The sequence below is a fragment of the Arachis stenosperma genome, chromosome 7 (genome assembly GCF_014773155.1).
Source record: "Arachis stenosperma cultivar V10309 chromosome 7, arast.V10309.gnm1.PFL2, whole genome shotgun sequence".
In the NCBI taxonomy this organism is placed as follows: Eukaryota; Viridiplantae; Streptophyta; class Magnoliopsida; order Fabales; family Fabaceae; genus Arachis; species Arachis stenosperma.
In genome coordinates this window covers 2352638-2371487 of record NC_080383.1, presented here as the reverse complement: position 1 = coordinate 2371487, position 18850 = coordinate 2352638, and the positions used below count along the sequence as shown (strand labels likewise).

Below are 18850 nucleotides of genomic sequence, written 5' to 3'. Positions count from 1 at the left end.
CTAAGCATATTTAGTTTAACATCGAAGAAGTGGCGTTTAATTTTATCCAAATTCAACATTCTTTTATTTGCCCTATTAAATGTATATAATTTGTCGTGATCCCAGACATGAGACAACAATTTCGGGGCGGTGCATTTTTATTACATTCTTTTACCATTTGGCTTGTTGTAATATGTGAATTTGATGCTTAGGATAGGGTATCCACCTGCAACACTAAAAGACTTGATTAAGATATAATCACTTGGCAAAGATGAGTTTATACTTTACAGTTAGAAGCAAGAGTTTAACTAAATGTATAAATTTAATTGAGTTGTTACACTCATTTGTTTCGATATGCCACGTGCATGAATCTGTTACACACCCTGATTCAATAGAAACTTCTAATTCTGACCCTAAAGCAGAAAATATTCAGCCACTACTCTTTTATTACAGGAGGAGGAATAGAATTGAGGGCAAATGGAAAGAAGTGACAATGGGGATAATTTCGTAACTAACTACCTGCATGTCGCAGAGGGTGAGGATCGTGCACTCGTGCGCAAGAGGCAGAGGTGATCTCACATGATTTGGAGAGAGTAGGAAGGGAATATAAAGAGCAGTAGAGTGGAGGGAAGGACAGGAAATTAGTGAGAATTAAGAATAGGCTTAGGAGGGAGGCTGACTCTCTATTTCAGCCATTGTATTTCTTTTCATCACTTGCAGGGTAGATCATTCTAGTCTACTCCTCTTTCCATCTATATTCTGTTTTTCTGAATTTTCATTGCAGATACCGGTTGTTACAGAATCACAGCTGAATCATTAATCATATATTATGCTCTCCAAGATACTCTACCAACAAGGTACAAGATAGAGTGTAATATTTCAAACTCGGTTAAGTAACATGTAAAGTTCTCGGAACAATGCCTTTCACCCTAAATTTCTGGAAAAAGAAATGCCAATAAAGCTACAAGGCTACAAGAAATCTAATACAAAAACGAAGGTAGGGCCATATCTAATCTACACAATGCTAGAAAAGTATGATACCCTGATTTCTTATTGCCAAGTACCATGAGCTCCCTTGCTGCGCTTCTTCAGTGACTCGCAGAAAAAGGAAAAAGCACCTTTCATTTCATCTGGAAGAGGGAACTGAAGGGGGAGTATGAGGGGTGGGCGTGTATTGTGTTGCAAACTTGTTTTCCGGGAGATTGGAACCGCAAGTGCTGGTTGCTGCTTGTTTAGCCCTTCCATAATAAAGGAAAATGCCCCAAAAGTGAGGCAGCTCTGCAAGAGAGCTTGTGGCGCACCTGGAGAAAAGTAGAATATAAGTCCTAAAAAGAGAGAGGGCAGAGAACAAAATTTATATTTCTCTTTCATTAAGGAATCAAGGAGCGAAACTTCTGAATTTTTTTAATGTATTCCAACGGATTGGAACATCAACAGCTCATCTTTCCAGTGAAAAATAGCATTCTTAGAGCAATTGTTACCAAAACCCTTTAAATAATACAACAGCATATGTATTGAATTTTAAGCCATAACAATATCAATGATCTGAAAAGGCATACAAAATTTCCTGTTTGTTTTACACTTCTTTTTCTTTTTTATCATGAAGGCGATTCAACAATACATCCACAAAAATCACTCCAACTATGGACAAAATACTTTGAGCATATTATGCATTTTTTGCTATGAGATCTAAAAAGTGAAATATACAATACATACAATACATAAGTTGATGAGAAGGATTACAATGTTCTCATGCCCTTTATATAGAATTCCAATTAGTCGAATAATGTGGGACTCAACTAACAGTAAATCTAAATAAAGGGAGAAAAAAATGATACCTGGAAAGCTTAGCGCAAGACCAGTACAACATCCAGCTACTCCAGCATTAATAACTGCAGATATGAAGTTTAAAGTAATCAGAAGAAGAAGATTAGCAATGCGAGAGTGCCATTTACAGCAGAAAAAGTTCCCACTCATACCATCATCCTTTCCTCGAAGTCTTTTCAAGATGCAAACAACCAAACTATGAACTCCAGACAAAACAGCAAACGTCTAACAACACAATAGAAAATAATGTACATTTATCAGCCAAATTGAACAATTAAGAAAACACAAGACACAAACATGAACTAGGTAAGGCATAAAAAACAGAAAAATTAACGAAATAAATAAACAAATATAAGAGGAAGGCATTGATGATATCAGAAATATACCTTAGCATAAGACCCTGCTTCTACAAAGGATCCTTTAAAACCTTTCTTCTTAAACAACCCAGCACCTGAAACGCACCCACGAGAAAGCACCATTCAGCAAGATCATAAAAAAATGACATTCCATTTGAACTGTCAGATTGTCCATTTCCTCAAAGGAAATCACTATATTTCAGCACAAAACCAACATAATATTGAATAAACCCTAACAAAACCCATCGCCTTGTACTCAATTACACTATACAAACCAAGAATCAACCAAGAAATCAACAATCAATAATAATAATAACAATTGCTACTTTGCTAGCATCACTAATACTGAATCTACAACTAAAGCTAACAATATAATCATCATAAACGCAATCCGAAATTAGGTGAAAAAAGGCATAATAAAGTGTGATTGTGATAAGGAGGAGTGAGAGAGAAAGAGAAGGAACCGTATCCGAAAACGGAGCCCATAAAAGCACCGCCGGCGGAGTCTCCGACAAAGCGGAGGAGACAAACAGCGGGGGCAGCAGGGACAAGTGCGTCGGAACGGTTGGGAATGGATACAGTATTGGAAGGCTGAGGCTGAATCGGAATCTGTGGCTGAGTGGTGGCGTCGCCGGAATCGGCCCTCGGAGGATCCGCCGTCGCCATGGACGAAAGCGTAAAGGCGGTCGTCGAATTTGGAGCGCTACGCTCTTGGGGGTTTCGTTGTTCTTCTCCTTATCAATTTTATTACGGTGTTATCTCATTCGAGAAAGTTTAAGTTTTCGATAAAACGACGCCGTTTATTTAGTTCGCGTGGTTTTACAGTTTTACCCATCAACAATATGTCTCACCCAGCTCTCACTTTTTTGCAGGCCCAACCCAAAATATAATAAAGGACAAAATATACTTTTTTTTCCCTTAAAATTTGTTAAAATTTTTAAAAGTAGTTCTAAATTTTATTTTGTTTTAATTTTGTCCTAACAATTTTTTATTTGTATAAAATATATTTTTGTCAGCTAAGTTTTTAAAAAATTTAGGATCAATTCAACAATATTTTTCATAAAAATAACGTTTAGTTTCAATTTTCTAACACAAGTAAATTAGATATCATTGTTGGATTGATTCTAAACTTTTTAAAAATATGCAAATCGAAAATTTTTGAGACAAAATTAAAATAAAATAAAATTTATGAATATTTTTAAAATTGTTGATTAACTTTAGTGACAAAAAATATATTTTATCCTAAAATAAATGAGGTAAAAAGCTTGAGTGCCTAAAAAGAAATGATTGGGTGTTATAAACAAAAACTACTAAAGTTTGTACAAGCTATTTTGATGCATTTCTATGAAAAGGAAATTAATTCATTTAATAATTCTTCCATCCTTGAATGAAGTATTGGATTTATATGGTATGTGAATCTCACATATCATTCAATAAAACGAACACAAATGTCATAGATTAAAATTTGGTAGTGTCAATAAGAATAATAGATTAAAAAAGAATACAAAGAATTGAATTGAAATAAATGATTCAGTTGCTTTGATCCGAGCAGGATCTGAGTCAGCTATGAAGAAATTTATCAAATTGAAAGAACTAATAATGATGCTCTTGATAGATTGCTCCAAATTCTGTTCTCCATTCTTGATCATCATCTGCATTGTTATTGTTATGCTGCACATCAGAGTCCTCTCTGTACAGGGGTTTGAGTGCAGATTCTGGTAATTTGCTATCTGCAAGGTACTGCTTCATGGTAATCATCTCCATCTTGTGCTTTCTTTTCAGCTTCTCCATCTGTTTCTTTAGTTTCTCATTGTCATGTTGCAGTTTCGCAAAATTCTCCTGCATTAATAAATTATGAAGAATCAACAACCATTTCTTGGAAATCACAATTTATATTCTTAAATTACTTATCCAAAATGGAAATCATCATATGAAATGATTCCAAAAGTCCTATGCTATGTTGTGTTCATATCCTTAAATTACTTATCCTATGCTATGTTGTGTTCATATTCTCCTGCATTATTAACAACATATGAAGAATCAACAACCATTTCTCAGAAATCATAATTTATATATTCATATTCTTAAATTACTTGTCCAAAATGTAAATCATCATATGAATGATTCCACAAGTGCTGCATATTATTCTTACCTCGGCAATAGAGGCTGCATGCTCGGCTTCTCTGAGTCTAACAAGTAGTTCTCCAGCTGCATGAACAGCTTCTGCAGTGTCTCGAAGTTGAATCTTGAGGCTCATATTCTCCTTTTTCAAGAATTTAGCTTCCCTTTCTCGCTCCACCCTCAATGCAGAAAGTTCTGCTGCAAGAGACTTGGCGAAGCGAGCATGACCCTTCTTTCCAGCCTTTGCTGCAGCCTTCTTCACCTCGGCTATGCCTTCCATTATAGCATTGTGCTTTGCAACCAAATCATTATATTTCTCTTGTAGCTCAACATAATGTTCCAGCATTCTAGCATGTCCAAGAACTGATCTTTTTAGCACATCATCCAATTCTTCGGTACACTTCTTCTCTAACCTCAGTTCCAACTCCACTCTCTCTGCTCGCTGCCGGTTCTTCTCTAGATCAACTCTTAGCTCATCAGTAAGACAAATCCATTCACTTTCCATTTCGGTCCATCTTTCTCTTTCCTTCTCCAGCTCTTCACCACCACTACCTTGAGAAAGTATGCCACTTTTTCGCAGTTGAATAGATCTCAATGAAGATCTCAGTTTGTCGGTGGACCTTTTAACTGCTATGTCACTACCTAATTGCAGCTTGCTTCTTAGGCTGTGGATTTCCCTTAGAAGTTCTTCTTTCTCATTAGCATCAAAAGAGCTGTCTCTTTGAGTTAATTCTTCCTGGACTTGAACTTCTTTGATTTCACATTTTTCCTCCAAAATTTCTGGTAAATTGATGTCTGGGGAAGTGCTCCTTGGAAGCTACAAACAAGATGAACAAATGTAAATCAAAAAGGTTCTTGAAATGGATTTATCCAACTTTATATTGTGACAAGACTACTAGTATACCTCGTCTTCACCTCCGAGCGAGTTATAATCTTCTTCCTTTCCTATCTCCTTGATGCTATCTTGACCATTCACAATAATGGAGTTCAATCCTTTTTCTCCTCTCAATTTCTCAACCTGAAAATATTCCAATCAGTGATGTAAACTCAAAAGGACATAAATAATTATTCGGTAAGGGTCAATTATCCAGATACCAATTGATTTAGTTCCTCAATCCTAGCTGCTTGCTCCTTGCAAACATTCTCTAGCTCCTTCTCCCTCATGGTGGCTTTTGCCATTGCATTTTCCAGATCCTTGAAAGAAAAGGAAATAAAGATAAGTGAGCTCAAAAGACTATTAATTGAAGAACATTCTGAAAGTATTAGAGTCCAGACATACATTTTGAACTTTGTCTGCTTCAACTTTGTCAATATGTGCTTCCTTGGACTCTACATCAGATATTTTTCTACGGCAAGATTCACAAAGCAAATGTGTAGACCCTTCATCAACAGAAAACCTCTTACCCTTATCAATTTCTTGACAAGGGGTTAAACACTCAAAAGAGAACGAAGCTGAAGATTTGTTTAGTGCGGAATTTCGCTGGTGAGAGTCAATTATCTGTAGTCCCCTCTGAAGGCTTGCTGCCAAAGACTCCGTTGGGCCTGGTAAAACCTTGCTTGAACGTAGTGAGGATCGGATATGCTCATCCTCTTTAAATGATTGTCTTAACACATCACTACTGGATCTCAAATTCTCCTCTGCTACCTTGTTCCAACTACCAAGACAACTTGATGAAAACGCCACACTCTTCCTATGAGTATTCCTTATTTTTGGGGAATCAGACAACTGTGGTTCTGTGAGTATTGGAGATCGATTGCTTGAACTAACAGAAATGCTATCTCTGAATGAAGATCTAATTGACCTTGATGTGTTAGTTGAGCACATGTCATCTACCGAGGCATACAAGGTATCAACCGAAGCCACAACACTGTCCTCCTTACAAAGCTTACTCAATGCTTCTCCAGAACATACTTCATCTTTTTCATGTTCGTCGCCACTGATCATATCAGTATCATAATTTTCCTCACCAGAATAATACTGGACACAATCTTCACTGGCAGATATATCTTTAGGATTCGCTTCACATGAACTATAAAATTCATCAATCTGGCAGCGTAATTGCCTTACATCCTCCTCATCCACGGTTACCTCCTCCTTGGGTTCATTATCAATGTGAGATAGGAGAAGAGAGCGGTTTAAACTGATTCTCAACTGGTTAAGGCTTTCCCTCACATTATGTTCTTGGAAATATCCATTTTTACTCTCTACTGAGCTATGAATGTCAATCTTTGCTCTAATGAGTTCTTCCTGCACCAAAAGAAAACGCATAATTCTCAGATATACAGTTTAATCCTCCAAGAACTATATCTAGTAACAAGTCTTGGACACGAATTATACCTTCAGCTGCCGGATTTGATCACTCAAGTCATTAACATCATCCTCCTTTATTTCATTGATAACTGGCTGATTTATTATGGACCTTACTCGCTGTCCAAATCTGAGTGTTCGCAGTGTCTCAGCATTATTCCTACAAGTATCATGAGAGAAATATGATTGCCATTGTTTACATTTGTTAGGTCGTCAGATGAGTAAAAGCGCTCTTCGGTCCAGGTACATACTTGTTATCAGGAGAGATTGAACAGATAACTGAGAGTTTGGCATTTCCACCAAGAGACTCTTGCAGTAAGCGCGTTAAACAGGAATTCCTGCTTGGAATTTCTTTGGCTTTTCCGGAGCATGTTCCTTTAGTTAGAGCATCTACTACATGCCTACACCAGTGAAATATTGAACATTGTTTCTTTAATAAGCTAACAGAAATATAACTCAGACAAAATCTGGTGATAGGATGATAGCATGGCATAGCATCTTACCCAAGCTGAGATAAGGACTTTTTTACATTTTTGCTTTCCCTTAAACATTTTTTGCCTGCATCATTGAGTTTGTTCCTGTCCAATCCAGCAAGATCAATAAGGCTAATTCTGCTAGTTTTTGAACTACTGAAACCATTTGATGATACTCCCTGCAAAACAAGTTGATGAAACTTGTTGAAGTTATGAGCAGATGAATAATATGAAATTGACATTGATTTGAATTGATACACAATAACACTCTATTCTGAATCTTAAGTAGGACAAAATATTGTGGAGGTTTCTTCTAAATTCTAATAGATCATCTATCGCAATCTATGATAATATATGACAAAACTAAGACTATGATTTCACATATAATGTTACAAAAACCATATGCAGAAATTATCTAACAAATAAATAAATAATATGCACTGTCTCTCATGTTAAGTTGAATTTTGATGGCAATACCTTACACCAAGACTCAATGACAAAGGTGAAAATTATGTGTGATCTAGAGCTCTTAGAATTTAAGCTTGTCGCTCCAACTTTTCTGCTTGAGAGGCCCTGCAACAAACGAAGATCAAATCAGCTCAGATGATAAAAGTATAAATCTCAACAGTATCTGCTTCAAAGCTTTCTTAATCTCTACCTTAATCAAAAGTTGTGTCACTTCATCATAGCTAGTGACATATTCCTCCGTCAGATTCTCTATATACAATGGATTCTTGGAATCATCCTTCATCTGCAATTATTTGAACCAAGCCACAATAAGAATAGAGAGTTAAGTAAAAAAGTGAGTACAGTAATTTTTTTTTATGAAAATTGTACCACAAAGGATGGTATATGCTTACCACAAGGTTTTGCTGGGCTGGATCAAGTAAATCCCCAATTTGTTCATTATATATCTATTAAAAAAAATCAAAGTAAGCCAAAAAAAATAGAACAAGCCACACTATCATACCATCAAGCAACGACAGCCATTGACACACTAGGAAGTTTTATAAAAAACTACCTCAAGAAAACAACATCGACATTGATAGTTGAATTGTTTCCCCTCCGACATATGCTGCTCCTAATATGGTAATTCAAGCATAGAACAGTCAAAAACTACAAAAACATAAATTAAAGTTCTAGCATTATCTTTTCGAGGAGTAGTATATACCTTTTCAAGCTCAGAAAATAACATTTGGAAGATCCGAGGAACAATTCCCTTGTGACTTTGGGCTGAAGGTTCCTCAAACATGGCACTAGGAGGACCCCACATTGTATACGTCTTTCCACTTCCAGACTGGTAAAAAAAGTTAAAAAATCAGAAAACATGAACAAAACTCAATACTCCATCAAAGGTACACTACATTGTCCACTATTAAAAGGTTAAAACATAATACATCAAACATGAATTAAATACCTGGCCATAAGACAAAATGGAAGTGTTGTAACCAGCTAAGGCATTTCTAACCAATGGAACACCCACTGACTGAAAAATATCTTCCTGTATACACAGCAGCTTATAGATTAATCACACTTATCCTCTATAATGAGCATGAAGCAACATTTTCTTTCATTTATTTAAGCAGCGTGCAAGTACCCTTAATTTAATTATTATTAGTGATAAATTATTGAAAGGTTAAGAGTATAATCACAATATAGAACAGCTAAAAGGTGAAGCTTACCTGGTTGGAGTTTGGATCAAAAACTGAATCGTATATAAACTTCCTATCTCCAACACACAAAGTATCAGAAGAAAGCTTCTTAATCGTCTTATCTCCAAGTCTTCCAATATCATTGGTAGGTCTGATTCGCACCACAACCTGCTCCAAAACAACACTATAACTAAAATGGGGCAAAAATAGAAAGAAGAAATTTTTCTACATATTCATCTACTGAATTACATACTACAGATTCAATTTTAAGAAATCAAACTAAAAATTTTATTTAAAGTCTAATTGAACTTGCCTTCACTGATGGGTCAGATTCAAGTGAGCTCTTAGATTCTGTGGCATCTTTGTGTTGAGAAATTGGGGATTTTGAATGCGCATGTTTGGTTATGGAGGGAAATGAGTGGTTGTGATCGTTGATTTGGATGTTGGGATCAGTAGGGGGAGTGTTTTCGGCATCTGAACTGGGCAACTTAGGGTTTTTAAGGGTTTTGTTGAGTTTGGAAGCGAATGAAGTGGGAAGAAGGTTTTTGAAGGAAGAAGAGGAAATGGTGCCGAAGTAAGGAGCCTCGGCGGTTCCAGCGTTTCTGGTTTGCTTCATGATGATGGGTTTTCGCTGAGGAAGCAAAAGGATTGAGAATCAAACAATGGTGTTGAGGGAGAGAGAGAGAGAGAGAGAGAGAGAGTTCTGCATTCAAATGTTGAAGGAAGTGTGTTTTTGAGTTCAGTTCATTCAGATGACCGTTGGAAAAAGAACAAGCTAAGGAAATGACTGAACTATCCTCTACTATTTTATTTTTAAAAAAATACTTAATTATATATAATGATGTATTTGTATATATTTGTATGTAATAATTTATATTTTTTTATGTCAATGAGTTATAGTTCAAATGACATAGTTTTTCCATACTTATTTAAAAGGTTGTAGATTCAAATCTTTCTATTTTTGGTAAAAAAAAATTATATTTTTTTACTATATAATATATATAACATGATTATTTTATTTTTTAAATAAAAATTTATATCTAATCAAAATCCTGTATATTTTTCACAAATAACCAGAGTTGTTAATAAAAATTAAACAATAAAACGATTTTAAACTATTCACTTTTTGAGACATACCAATGTTTTTCACAAAAAATAATATTGTTTCTTTATTAAAAAGTACCAATATTTCTTGACAAGTGAATAATTAATTTTTTTTCTTTTGTTAAAAAACAATTAATTTTTCGTAAAAATCAATAAGAGCTGTTTGGGTACTTACTCCATTTTGAGTGAAGCTTTTTTAAAATTAAGTTTTAATTTAGTAAGTAGCCTATTACATAAATAAAAACATTTGGATCTAATATTTCTTCATACATTTTTATTTTATTTTATTGCTATTTAAAAGCTATACATGATTGAACGATAATATATACAAATTTCTGAAATTTCATTACTACCATTATCACTATGATATATAGTTCTTTTACTAATTTATGTTAATAGAGGAGTGGAACGAGAACTATGGTTTCCCATTGTATAGGGAGAAATTAGTCCTTTTACTCAGTAAATTCAAATAAGTAGCCGTTGACACTTTTGAGACAACCATAGCCATCAATTAATTCTCTTGGATCACTAAGTTGACCCCACATATGCAATGCTTTTATTATAAGTGATGATGATTAGTTGATTAACTATTATCAGAAGATGTTTTTTGGTAAATGTTAAGGTATCCAAAAATTTGGTGTTTAATTGTCAAAAAGATAAAATATTTAATATTTATTTTAAAAGTTTAAAAATTAATACATTTTAAATATTTAAAATTTATTATAAAAAAATAAGTGAGATAAAATTTAAACATCAAGTAATAAGAACTATAGAATTAGTTATGTTCTTTTAATTTTAGATAATTCTTTTCTTTTTTTTTTTTTTTGAGTCTATATGTGAGATTTGTCATATTATTATCATAAGATCGGATTGAGTGATAAATTTTGAGCTTATAAAAAAGTATGAAATTGGAGTTAGTTCAAAATTTTTACTCTTAATTATGGTTGTGTTTCAAAAAGAAAAACATGAATACATAAAATAGTTAATATTAGGGTTGGAAGTGAGTCAAGCTAGTTTATGAACCAGTTCGAACTAAACTCGTTAATAATTTGATAAGCTAAACTCGTGAGCTGGTGAGCCAAGTTTGAGTCTGGAAGTGAGCTCATAAATTAAATGAGTCGAGTTTGAGTTTGAATAAACTCAACTCATTAGCTCGTGAGTTAGCTCGATTATATATATATTAATATTATTATTCTATATGTATTCTATACTTTTAATATTATATATATATATATATATATATAATAGTAATATATAATTATATGTATAAATATATATATTAATGATTTTAATTATTTAAAATTTTATATTTATTTTTTATATATAATTTTGATATAGGACATAAATAAAAATTTATATTTTATTGATGTAGAATTATAGATTATATTTCTATTATTTGAGCCAACTTGTGGGCTTGAACAAGCTCGTGAGCTTTTAGTAAACCGAGCTTGAACTTAAGAAATAGATTCGATTGTTAATAAGACGAGTCGTGAGCCAAACTCAATTTTTATGAATCGAGCTTAAATTTGGTCTAACTTGGCACAATTCGTGTTACTTCCAGCCCTAGTTAATATGTATTTTTATAGACCCATCAAACTATAAAAAGATAACACAAGTAATAATATAATTTTACTAAAAAAGTTAAATATACTTTTTTATTAAAATATCTTAATTTATATGATCGGTACAAATAAACATGCATGGGAGAATCAAATATATTTTGATGAGGAGTTAGTAAGAGGTCTTTCAAAAAATTGAAATTTAATTATATTAAATATATATTAAAATTAACTATTAAAATTAATTATTAATATAAAATATATATTAAAATATAAAATACATACCAAAAATTAAATAAGTTAAATTATATATTTATATAAAAATACACATAATGACTGATTTTTAGTGTCATTATAGTATTTTTTATATTATATTATTCCCGACTTTTAAATTCATATATTACCCAAAGATAATTATCAAAATGAATTAAGGAGTCTAATTCTGGTGCTAAGCACCAATTACAGGCTCAAACACAAACACCTTAAATTGTTACTTTATTTTATCCTTTAAAACCTTAATTAGTTATTTCTCCTCATACAATAAAACGAAATTCCAAATTCCAAATTATAATAACAATGCAACTAGCTTTTTATAATCTTATCTCTAATTGCTCTCAAAATCACATATTCCCACATCACCAATATATATATCTATCTATCTATATTGAACAAGCATATTTCTTGTCTTTGTCACAACTCATAATATTCTAAAAAGTCTACCATGGTACCCACATGTCTTTCTCAATTCTCAATTATTCAACTCAAGAAGCTTAAAATCTATTTAATTATATTATTACTCTTTTATAGTGTTTATATATTGGTCTAGTTTTCATTATGGTGGTGTCTAATCTCTTAACCTTCATACGCAAATTACGGCATTTATATATCCACTTATTATGCTATGTGTATATTAAAATCAGTCACTAAAGCTAACCACAGTATAAAATATATATTGAAATATAAATACACATTGAAAATAAATTAAACTATACATATATTTATATACAAATACATTAATAACTGATTTTAATGGCCGATTTTGATGTACAAATAATATTTTTAGTATATATCAGTGTGTCGAAAGATCAATACGGTCTATAATAAGAACAAAAGTATAAAAATGACCTATTAAATTGTATTCGAATACATGCACTATATGCTCAAGAAGGTCTCATCATCCATATCCTTATTATCAACCCTAATAAGAGTTTGAAACGACAAAGTAGAGATGAGAAAAAGAAAAACAAATAAATCTATTATTTATTTGATATTTTAGTTGTTTAAAATTGATATTTGGTTGGTCGAGTAGTCAACTCACTCGTCCGCTTAAGCAAGCGTCGGGAGTTCGAACTCCGTCTTGTATATGTAGCAACCTATTAGCCAGCGACAGACTCTTAAATGGAGCTTAGATCCGCGACGGATTAGTTTTGAACATGTCGGGTTGGGGATACCATTTGGGTAAACCAAAGACAATGGTTATGACTATGATAGTAATAGTAGTAGTAATATTGATGTTAAAGATTTAAAGTAGTGATGGTGGTGATAATAAACATATAATGAAATTAAATAGATGTAATTTTGAAAGTATCATACTATTAAAAAGTTTTGAAAACATTATAGATAATTTTGAACTAAAAATAAAACTTAAACACGATTTTTATTTTCAATTCAAATATTAAGATGATAAAATAATATTTTTATTCTAAAATAAAATTAATAACATCATCATACCACTTACAACTTTATATCATCAAATAATTTTTTTATAATATAAACGTTAAATTATATAAGAAATTATCTATTTTGTCTTATGCATAATGTTTTAAGATTTTTTTTCTATTTATTTTTTTAAGTTATTTTTTGTTATAATTGTTTGTAAATATTTAAAAAATATTTTTTTTTTCTATTGTCCTGATTTTCGGACATTGTTTTTATTTTTCTATTGAATAAAATACCACTATTATCTTTAAAAAATCGTTAAATTATAATTATTTATGAGATAAATATTATTTGTTATAAAATTTCATTAAAAATTCATACATAAGAGCGTAAATAATGTAAACATTTTTTCAATTATATATTTTAACCATATATATTCTGTTGATTTTAAAATCTATATAAAAATTGTATTGATTAATATTATAGCAAGTCTTTTCAAGTCATATGTCATAGGTGACATGCGAGAAAAGGAAATTAAGCTAATGAATTAGAAGTCTACACACTAATTAATTGGAATTAAGTTGTCCATATTGTTCATTAATTGGATGTGTAATTTAAGTAATTTAAGAGATGTTGAATAGTTGTAAAGTTGACACCCTTTGTCTATCATCTCATATAATATATAGTTTTTTTTTCCCTCATCATTCTTTTTTGTTCTTTTGATATATATGATAGTATCGAGTCATTTTTGGCTGATGAATGAAGAATAAAAATGAAGACCCCACAATAATTTTTAATTTTATAACTTTGTTGCAAATAGTTGCACAATGCTTTCGAGAAGCATATGGCATGGGACCCTTTAATGAAGAAAAATTGGGGCAAAATTCTAGAACTAATAAAGTGCAAAAGTTGTAGTGATATGATATGTGCGAGAACGAAAATATTTGATTAGAAAAAAAACATTAGTAAAAGATTATTAAAATTTATTGTTATTAATTTTATTTAATACATCTTATAATAAATAAATATTAAATAAGATAAATTTAAATTATTTAGACCGACTATGTTTTATTTCTCTAACATTATTCGTATGAAAAATTTTAGTATTATCCGATACGAAATTTTTTTGAGTTATAAAATCTCTAATTTAATTACATGGTCATTAGTAAAATAATTTCTTGCATGTAAAAAGATTTGTAATATCATCCAACTAAATTCATGCATTTAATTATTTTTTTAAGTAATTAATTTTAAAATAATTATTTTTTGTGAATATACGACATCATGATTGATTATTTATATAACTCTTTATATTTACAGTACATGAAAAGTAAATTACAATATTTTAGATATTGAAAAGGAATAAATATAAATATCTAGCTAATTTCTTAAAAATGTTAGATATTCAATATATTTGGTAAAGAGATAACATTAAGAATATATAGGAGAGTTACATGTGATAACATCTTTAAGTATTGCATAATTATCCAATTTCAACCGTTTGTGTTGTGTTACAAAGATAATATTAAATAATTTCCAAAATTTTTGAAATACAAATAAAACAAAAAAAATAAATATTTTATTGTGATTTATCTAAAATATCTTGAAAAAAAAAATAATATTTCAAGTTGAAAAAAAAAAGAAAATAGAAAAGGACAGAGATTGCACTCAGCACCAAAAGTCTCAAGTGGGGACAAGTGTGAGCAGTGAATATAACTATAAAATGCAAAATGTCAAGAAAAGTGTACAAAAAGAACACAGAAAAAAGTCATATGAAATGGCAATTGCTAATGGATCATATGGCCCACATAAACCTACTCTCATTGGTTTGTGTTGCCCTTCCATCCATCAAATATCATCTTAACAAAAAATTATAAATATCACACTTCTCTAATTTATGATCCCTTAAATTTTAATCCTTTATTACTATGTGTATTAATAAGTTATTAACTTTCACTCGGTCACTTAAACAAATATCGAGAGTTCAAATTCTGCCTTGTGTATACAACAATTTATTAATTGCAACAACTTTTTAAATAAAATTCTAATTTACGACGGATTAGTCCTTGTCTTGTTGAATTAAAAAATACCGTGAACAAGCTAATATGTATATGATAATTTTAAAAGACTAATAATGCAAAAAAAATAATTTTTTAAGTAATAAATTAAAAAATTAATTATTTTTGTTAATATAATAATATATAATTAATTATTTATAAAATTTGTTTATACTAACAATATGTTAAAATTAAATTATATACTATATTCTTATTTATAGAAATATATTTTTATAAGCTTTCTTAATTTTAAAGTTACAATTTACATGATATTTTAAAGTAAAATTATAATTTTATAAATTAAATTAATTTTTATTATATTATAATATATTTAATTTTAATTATCATAAAAAATATTTCATATAACTCTTTCCAACTATATTATTTACAAAGTTTTTATTATAAAATTATAATTATTTTTATATTTATTATTTTATACAAAAAAAATCAATAAAAACAAAAAATATAATACCGTGTTGGATGGCCATCCTCTTGTAATAATACATAGATACATATTTAATATAATAAAAATTCAAATGCAATTAATTTAATATAAAATTAATTATTAAAAATTATTAAATAATAATTTATTTAAATTTATAAATTATTTAACAATTTTTTCCTATTCATTTCTCTGTATAAAATTAACGGTGCACTTAAGTTTTTGAATTCTATTAAAAAATTAATAGAATTTTTGTACAATATATATAATAAATTATTTATTTGACTTAATATAAATTAAAAATAAATATTTAAAATAAAATATTATTAATTTCTCAAATATAATACAATTATATTATTCAAGAGAACCATCCGAATACAGGAATAATAAACATCTCAATTGGCTCCCTATACTACATCTAAGTTTTTACTGCTCAATATGTGTAAAAGCGTATAAATATACAGTACGGATGAAATTGAAGACATTAATTGAAGACACTTTGAGAGTCACAAGCTCCAGACAACTCCACTCAAAGATTTTGAGATTTTTGAGTCAGTGATTCTCAGTAGCCATAGATTTTTATCCATCTCCTTCTTCTTCTTCTTTCTCTTTCCTTTCCCTTGATACAACACAACAAACCAAACCACTTTCACAAGAAGCTTTCTCTTTTTTGTTACTTCTTCTAACCACTCTAACTCCAACTACACCTACACCAACACCAACTCCTCGGATTCACGAACTGGGTTGTAGCTTTCTCACTCAAACACTTTGACTTTTCAGGCTAAGTTTCTAAAGCAGGTAACACCACAACTACAAAATCAGTTTTTTATTTTTCCTTTTTTATCAAAATCAGTTTTTTATTTTTGTTCTTTTTTTTTTAGGAGTAGTACTTTCTTTTTCCTTCCTCCCAGGGTGTTGTGTTTTGAGGAATTTCAAGGAGAATAATTTATGTTCCTTATTATTGTGTTTGGATTCTATGGTGACACTAACCTTGGACACTGTGCCATTTTTTTATTTATTTATCTTTTGCTTACCCTGTTTCTCTTACCTTGGATTCTGGTGACACTGTTATCTGTGTAGAGCAACAGAATATTATGCATAAAAGTTTGTAGCTTTATTGGAATACTGTCAAATCTGGCACTACCCCATGATTGTTTTTGTTTCTTTTTGAAATGTTTTGGTGGGTATGTATATTTGAGTGTTTCTTCAAATTCTCAATTTTGGGGTTCTGATACTTGTGAATTCATACTTGTTTTACTCCCAATTGAGTAGTGTCTTTCTGCTGATCTTAGCTGCAAAGGCTTAAAGCCTCCACTTGGGTTATGTGGAGGAATTCAAGTTGAAGTTTCTTAGTACTGCTCTTTTCACATTTGGGGGGTTGAGTGTTGGTTTTGCCTTTCTTTCCTTCTTCCTTTCTTCATGTTTATCCAAATTAGTCACCTCATATTTGTGTATAAATAGATACATTTGCTTTAATATGTATTCTATACGGGTGGCTGATTTTAGTGTATACGTAACATGATTGATAAATTTTAGGGTAGTGCCTAAAATTTAGTACTAATACCAATTTCTAGTCATAGTTAGTTACTTTGGTTCTCTCATTTATCTGCATACACACCATATTGAATTCTCTCTAAAGCAATACTAGTAGTTTTTGTGGTTTTTCTAGGCATGGAGTCCCCACAATCTGTTGTGTCACCATTGAAGAAATCTGTGTTGGTTGATAATGAGAAGCAAAAACATGATGTTCCCTTGTCTAAGGACATTGAAGTCAATGGAACAAAGGATGATTTCATGGGTGTTGTTGATGTTTACATCCATGAGGCTAGGGACATTCATAACATCTGCATATACCACAAGCAAGATGTTTATGCCAAAATTTGTTTGACAAGTGATCCTGATAACTCTGTCTCCACCAAGATCATCAACGGTGGAGGAAACAACCCTGTGTTCAATGAGAATCTAAGTCTAAGTGTTAGGACTGTTGATTCGGCTGTGAAATGTGAGATTTGGATGCTGAGCCGGGTCAGGAACTATCTAGAAGACCAGTTGCTTGGTTTTGCTTTGGTGCCACTTTCTGAAGTTCTGGTGAATAAGGATTGCAAGCTTGAGAAAGAGTTCTCACTTTCTTCCACCGATCTTTTCCATTCTCCGGCCGGTTTTGTTCAGCTTTCGCTTGCCTACTCCGGTGCTTCCCCTGATGTTATGGCAATATCCTCAATGCCTTTGAAATTGGCTGCAAATGAGATTGACAAGGACTCAGAACCGTGCAGCGAGTCGTTGGTGGAAGATTTAGACAAGATTGAGTTCCCTGATCCGAAAATAGCCAAGGAAGATTGCTTGATGGTTTCGGAATACATAAGCATTCAATGTTCTGAGGATGCTGAAAACCATAGCAGTGTTGAATCAATGCAACCTCCACCTCCTCCTAAGGTTGATTCTCCACCAAGCAGTGTATCAACAAATGGAATCTCGTCTCCTTCGGTGGCTGCAAGCTCAGAATCCTCTGCTGCTAAGGAAGAGAAGAAAACTATGGATGTAAAAAATGGTGATACTGATTCCTCTAGTAGGGAAGCATTCGCGAAACCTCTTGTGAGTTTGAAAATTGAGCCAGAGCCAGAGCCAAGCATGGTGCAGCAGGACATAGTAGACATGTATATGAAAAGTATGCAGCAATTCACCGAGTCGTTGGCGAAAATGAAGCTTCCTAATATGGACAGTGAGAAGGGAGTAGCTAGCTCAGGTAACTCCGGCAGCTCTGAGCAGAAGCTTCAGGCCTCAAGGAGTGGTAACTCGCGCGTGTTCTATGGTAGTAGAGCTTTCTTCTGAGGTTAGATAACTTGGAAATGGAAACTGATATAAGTAGTTAAGAACAGAAATAATGTACAATCCCAGTGTGGGAACCATAACCTTTGTACTTATCAGAAACAAGCTTGCTCCTATCTTATATAACTTGTGTTTCTTTTGTTGTGAATGTGAATAATCGTGCAATCAAATTTCATCTAACAATGTGTTCATGTTGTGTATAACATGAATGTAAATTTTCAAGACTTGTTCTATGTAACACCTTGCTTTATATAAGAGCTCTTTTTCTGAGTCTTAGAGTGTGAACATTACACAAATCATGGACCTCTAGTCTTTAACAATTATATTAGGTTGATTTTTAAGTATATAAATGGTATAACAAGCGATTTGAATTGATGTGAAATTTTTAGAAATGATATATAAGATACAAACTTTTAACCAATCTCAAGTAAAAAATTGAGTTTAATTTTGATGCATTGAGTGTAAAATGCTTTATACGATCATGCAA

The 18850-nt window shown here is 31.5% G+C and overlaps 3 protein-coding genes across 5 annotated transcripts; 1 reads left to right on the top strand and 2 right to left on the bottom strand.

The window, feature by feature from the left end:
* Window positions 1-580: 580 nt before the first annotated feature.
* LOC130940563 (chloroplastic import inner membrane translocase subunit TIM22-2-like) lies at window positions 581-2918 on the bottom strand. The gene is made up of 5 exons (XM_057868735.1): window positions 2627-2918; window positions 2193-2257; window positions 1959-2031; window positions 1818-1871; window positions 581-1280 (listed from the first exon to the last, which is right to left on the bottom strand). Exons 1-5 carry the CDS (start codon window positions 2826-2828, stop codon window positions 1030-1032), a joined length of 645 nt encoding a protein of 214 aa, XP_057724718.1. The 5' UTR covers window positions 2829-2918; the 3' UTR covers window positions 581-1029.
* Window positions 2919-3545: 627 nt separating this feature from the next.
* Window positions 3546-9374, bottom strand: LOC130940629 (kinesin-like protein KIN-12F). Its single transcript, XM_057868832.1, has 16 exons — window positions 9030-9374; window positions 8747-8884; window positions 8482-8565; window positions 8236-8361; window positions 8086-8145; window positions 7925-7978; window positions 7723-7815; window positions 7542-7637; window positions 7095-7243; window positions 6843-6992; window positions 6622-6751; window positions 5563-6531; window positions 5379-5477; window positions 5188-5301; window positions 4315-5100; window positions 3546-4001 (listed from the first exon to the last, which is right to left on the bottom strand). Exons 1-16 carry the CDS (start codon window positions 9330-9332, stop codon window positions 3756-3758), a joined length of 3597 nt encoding a protein of 1198 aa, XP_057724815.1. The 5' UTR covers window positions 9333-9374; the 3' UTR covers window positions 3546-3755.
* Window positions 9375-16018: 6644 nt separating this feature from the next.
* LOC130941041 (uncharacterized) lies at window positions 16019-18511 on the top strand. Of its 3 annotated transcripts, none has more exons than XM_057869397.1 (2): window positions 16019-16335; window positions 17189-18511. In XM_057869397.1, the coding sequence occupies exon 2, from the start codon at window positions 17209-17211 to the stop codon at window positions 18364-18366; it is 1158 nt and encodes a 385-aa protein (XP_057725380.1). In that variant the 5' UTR covers window positions 16019-16335; window positions 17189-17208; the 3' UTR covers window positions 18367-18511. The 3 variants fall into 3 exon arrangements, with proteins under 3 accessions (XP_057725380.1, XP_057725382.1, XP_057725379.1); XM_057869399.1 differs by having other exon boundaries at window positions 17186-18511; XM_057869396.1 differs by having other exon boundaries at window positions 16020-16335; window positions 17207-18511.
* The last annotated feature ends 339 nt before the right edge of the window (window positions 18512-18850 follow it).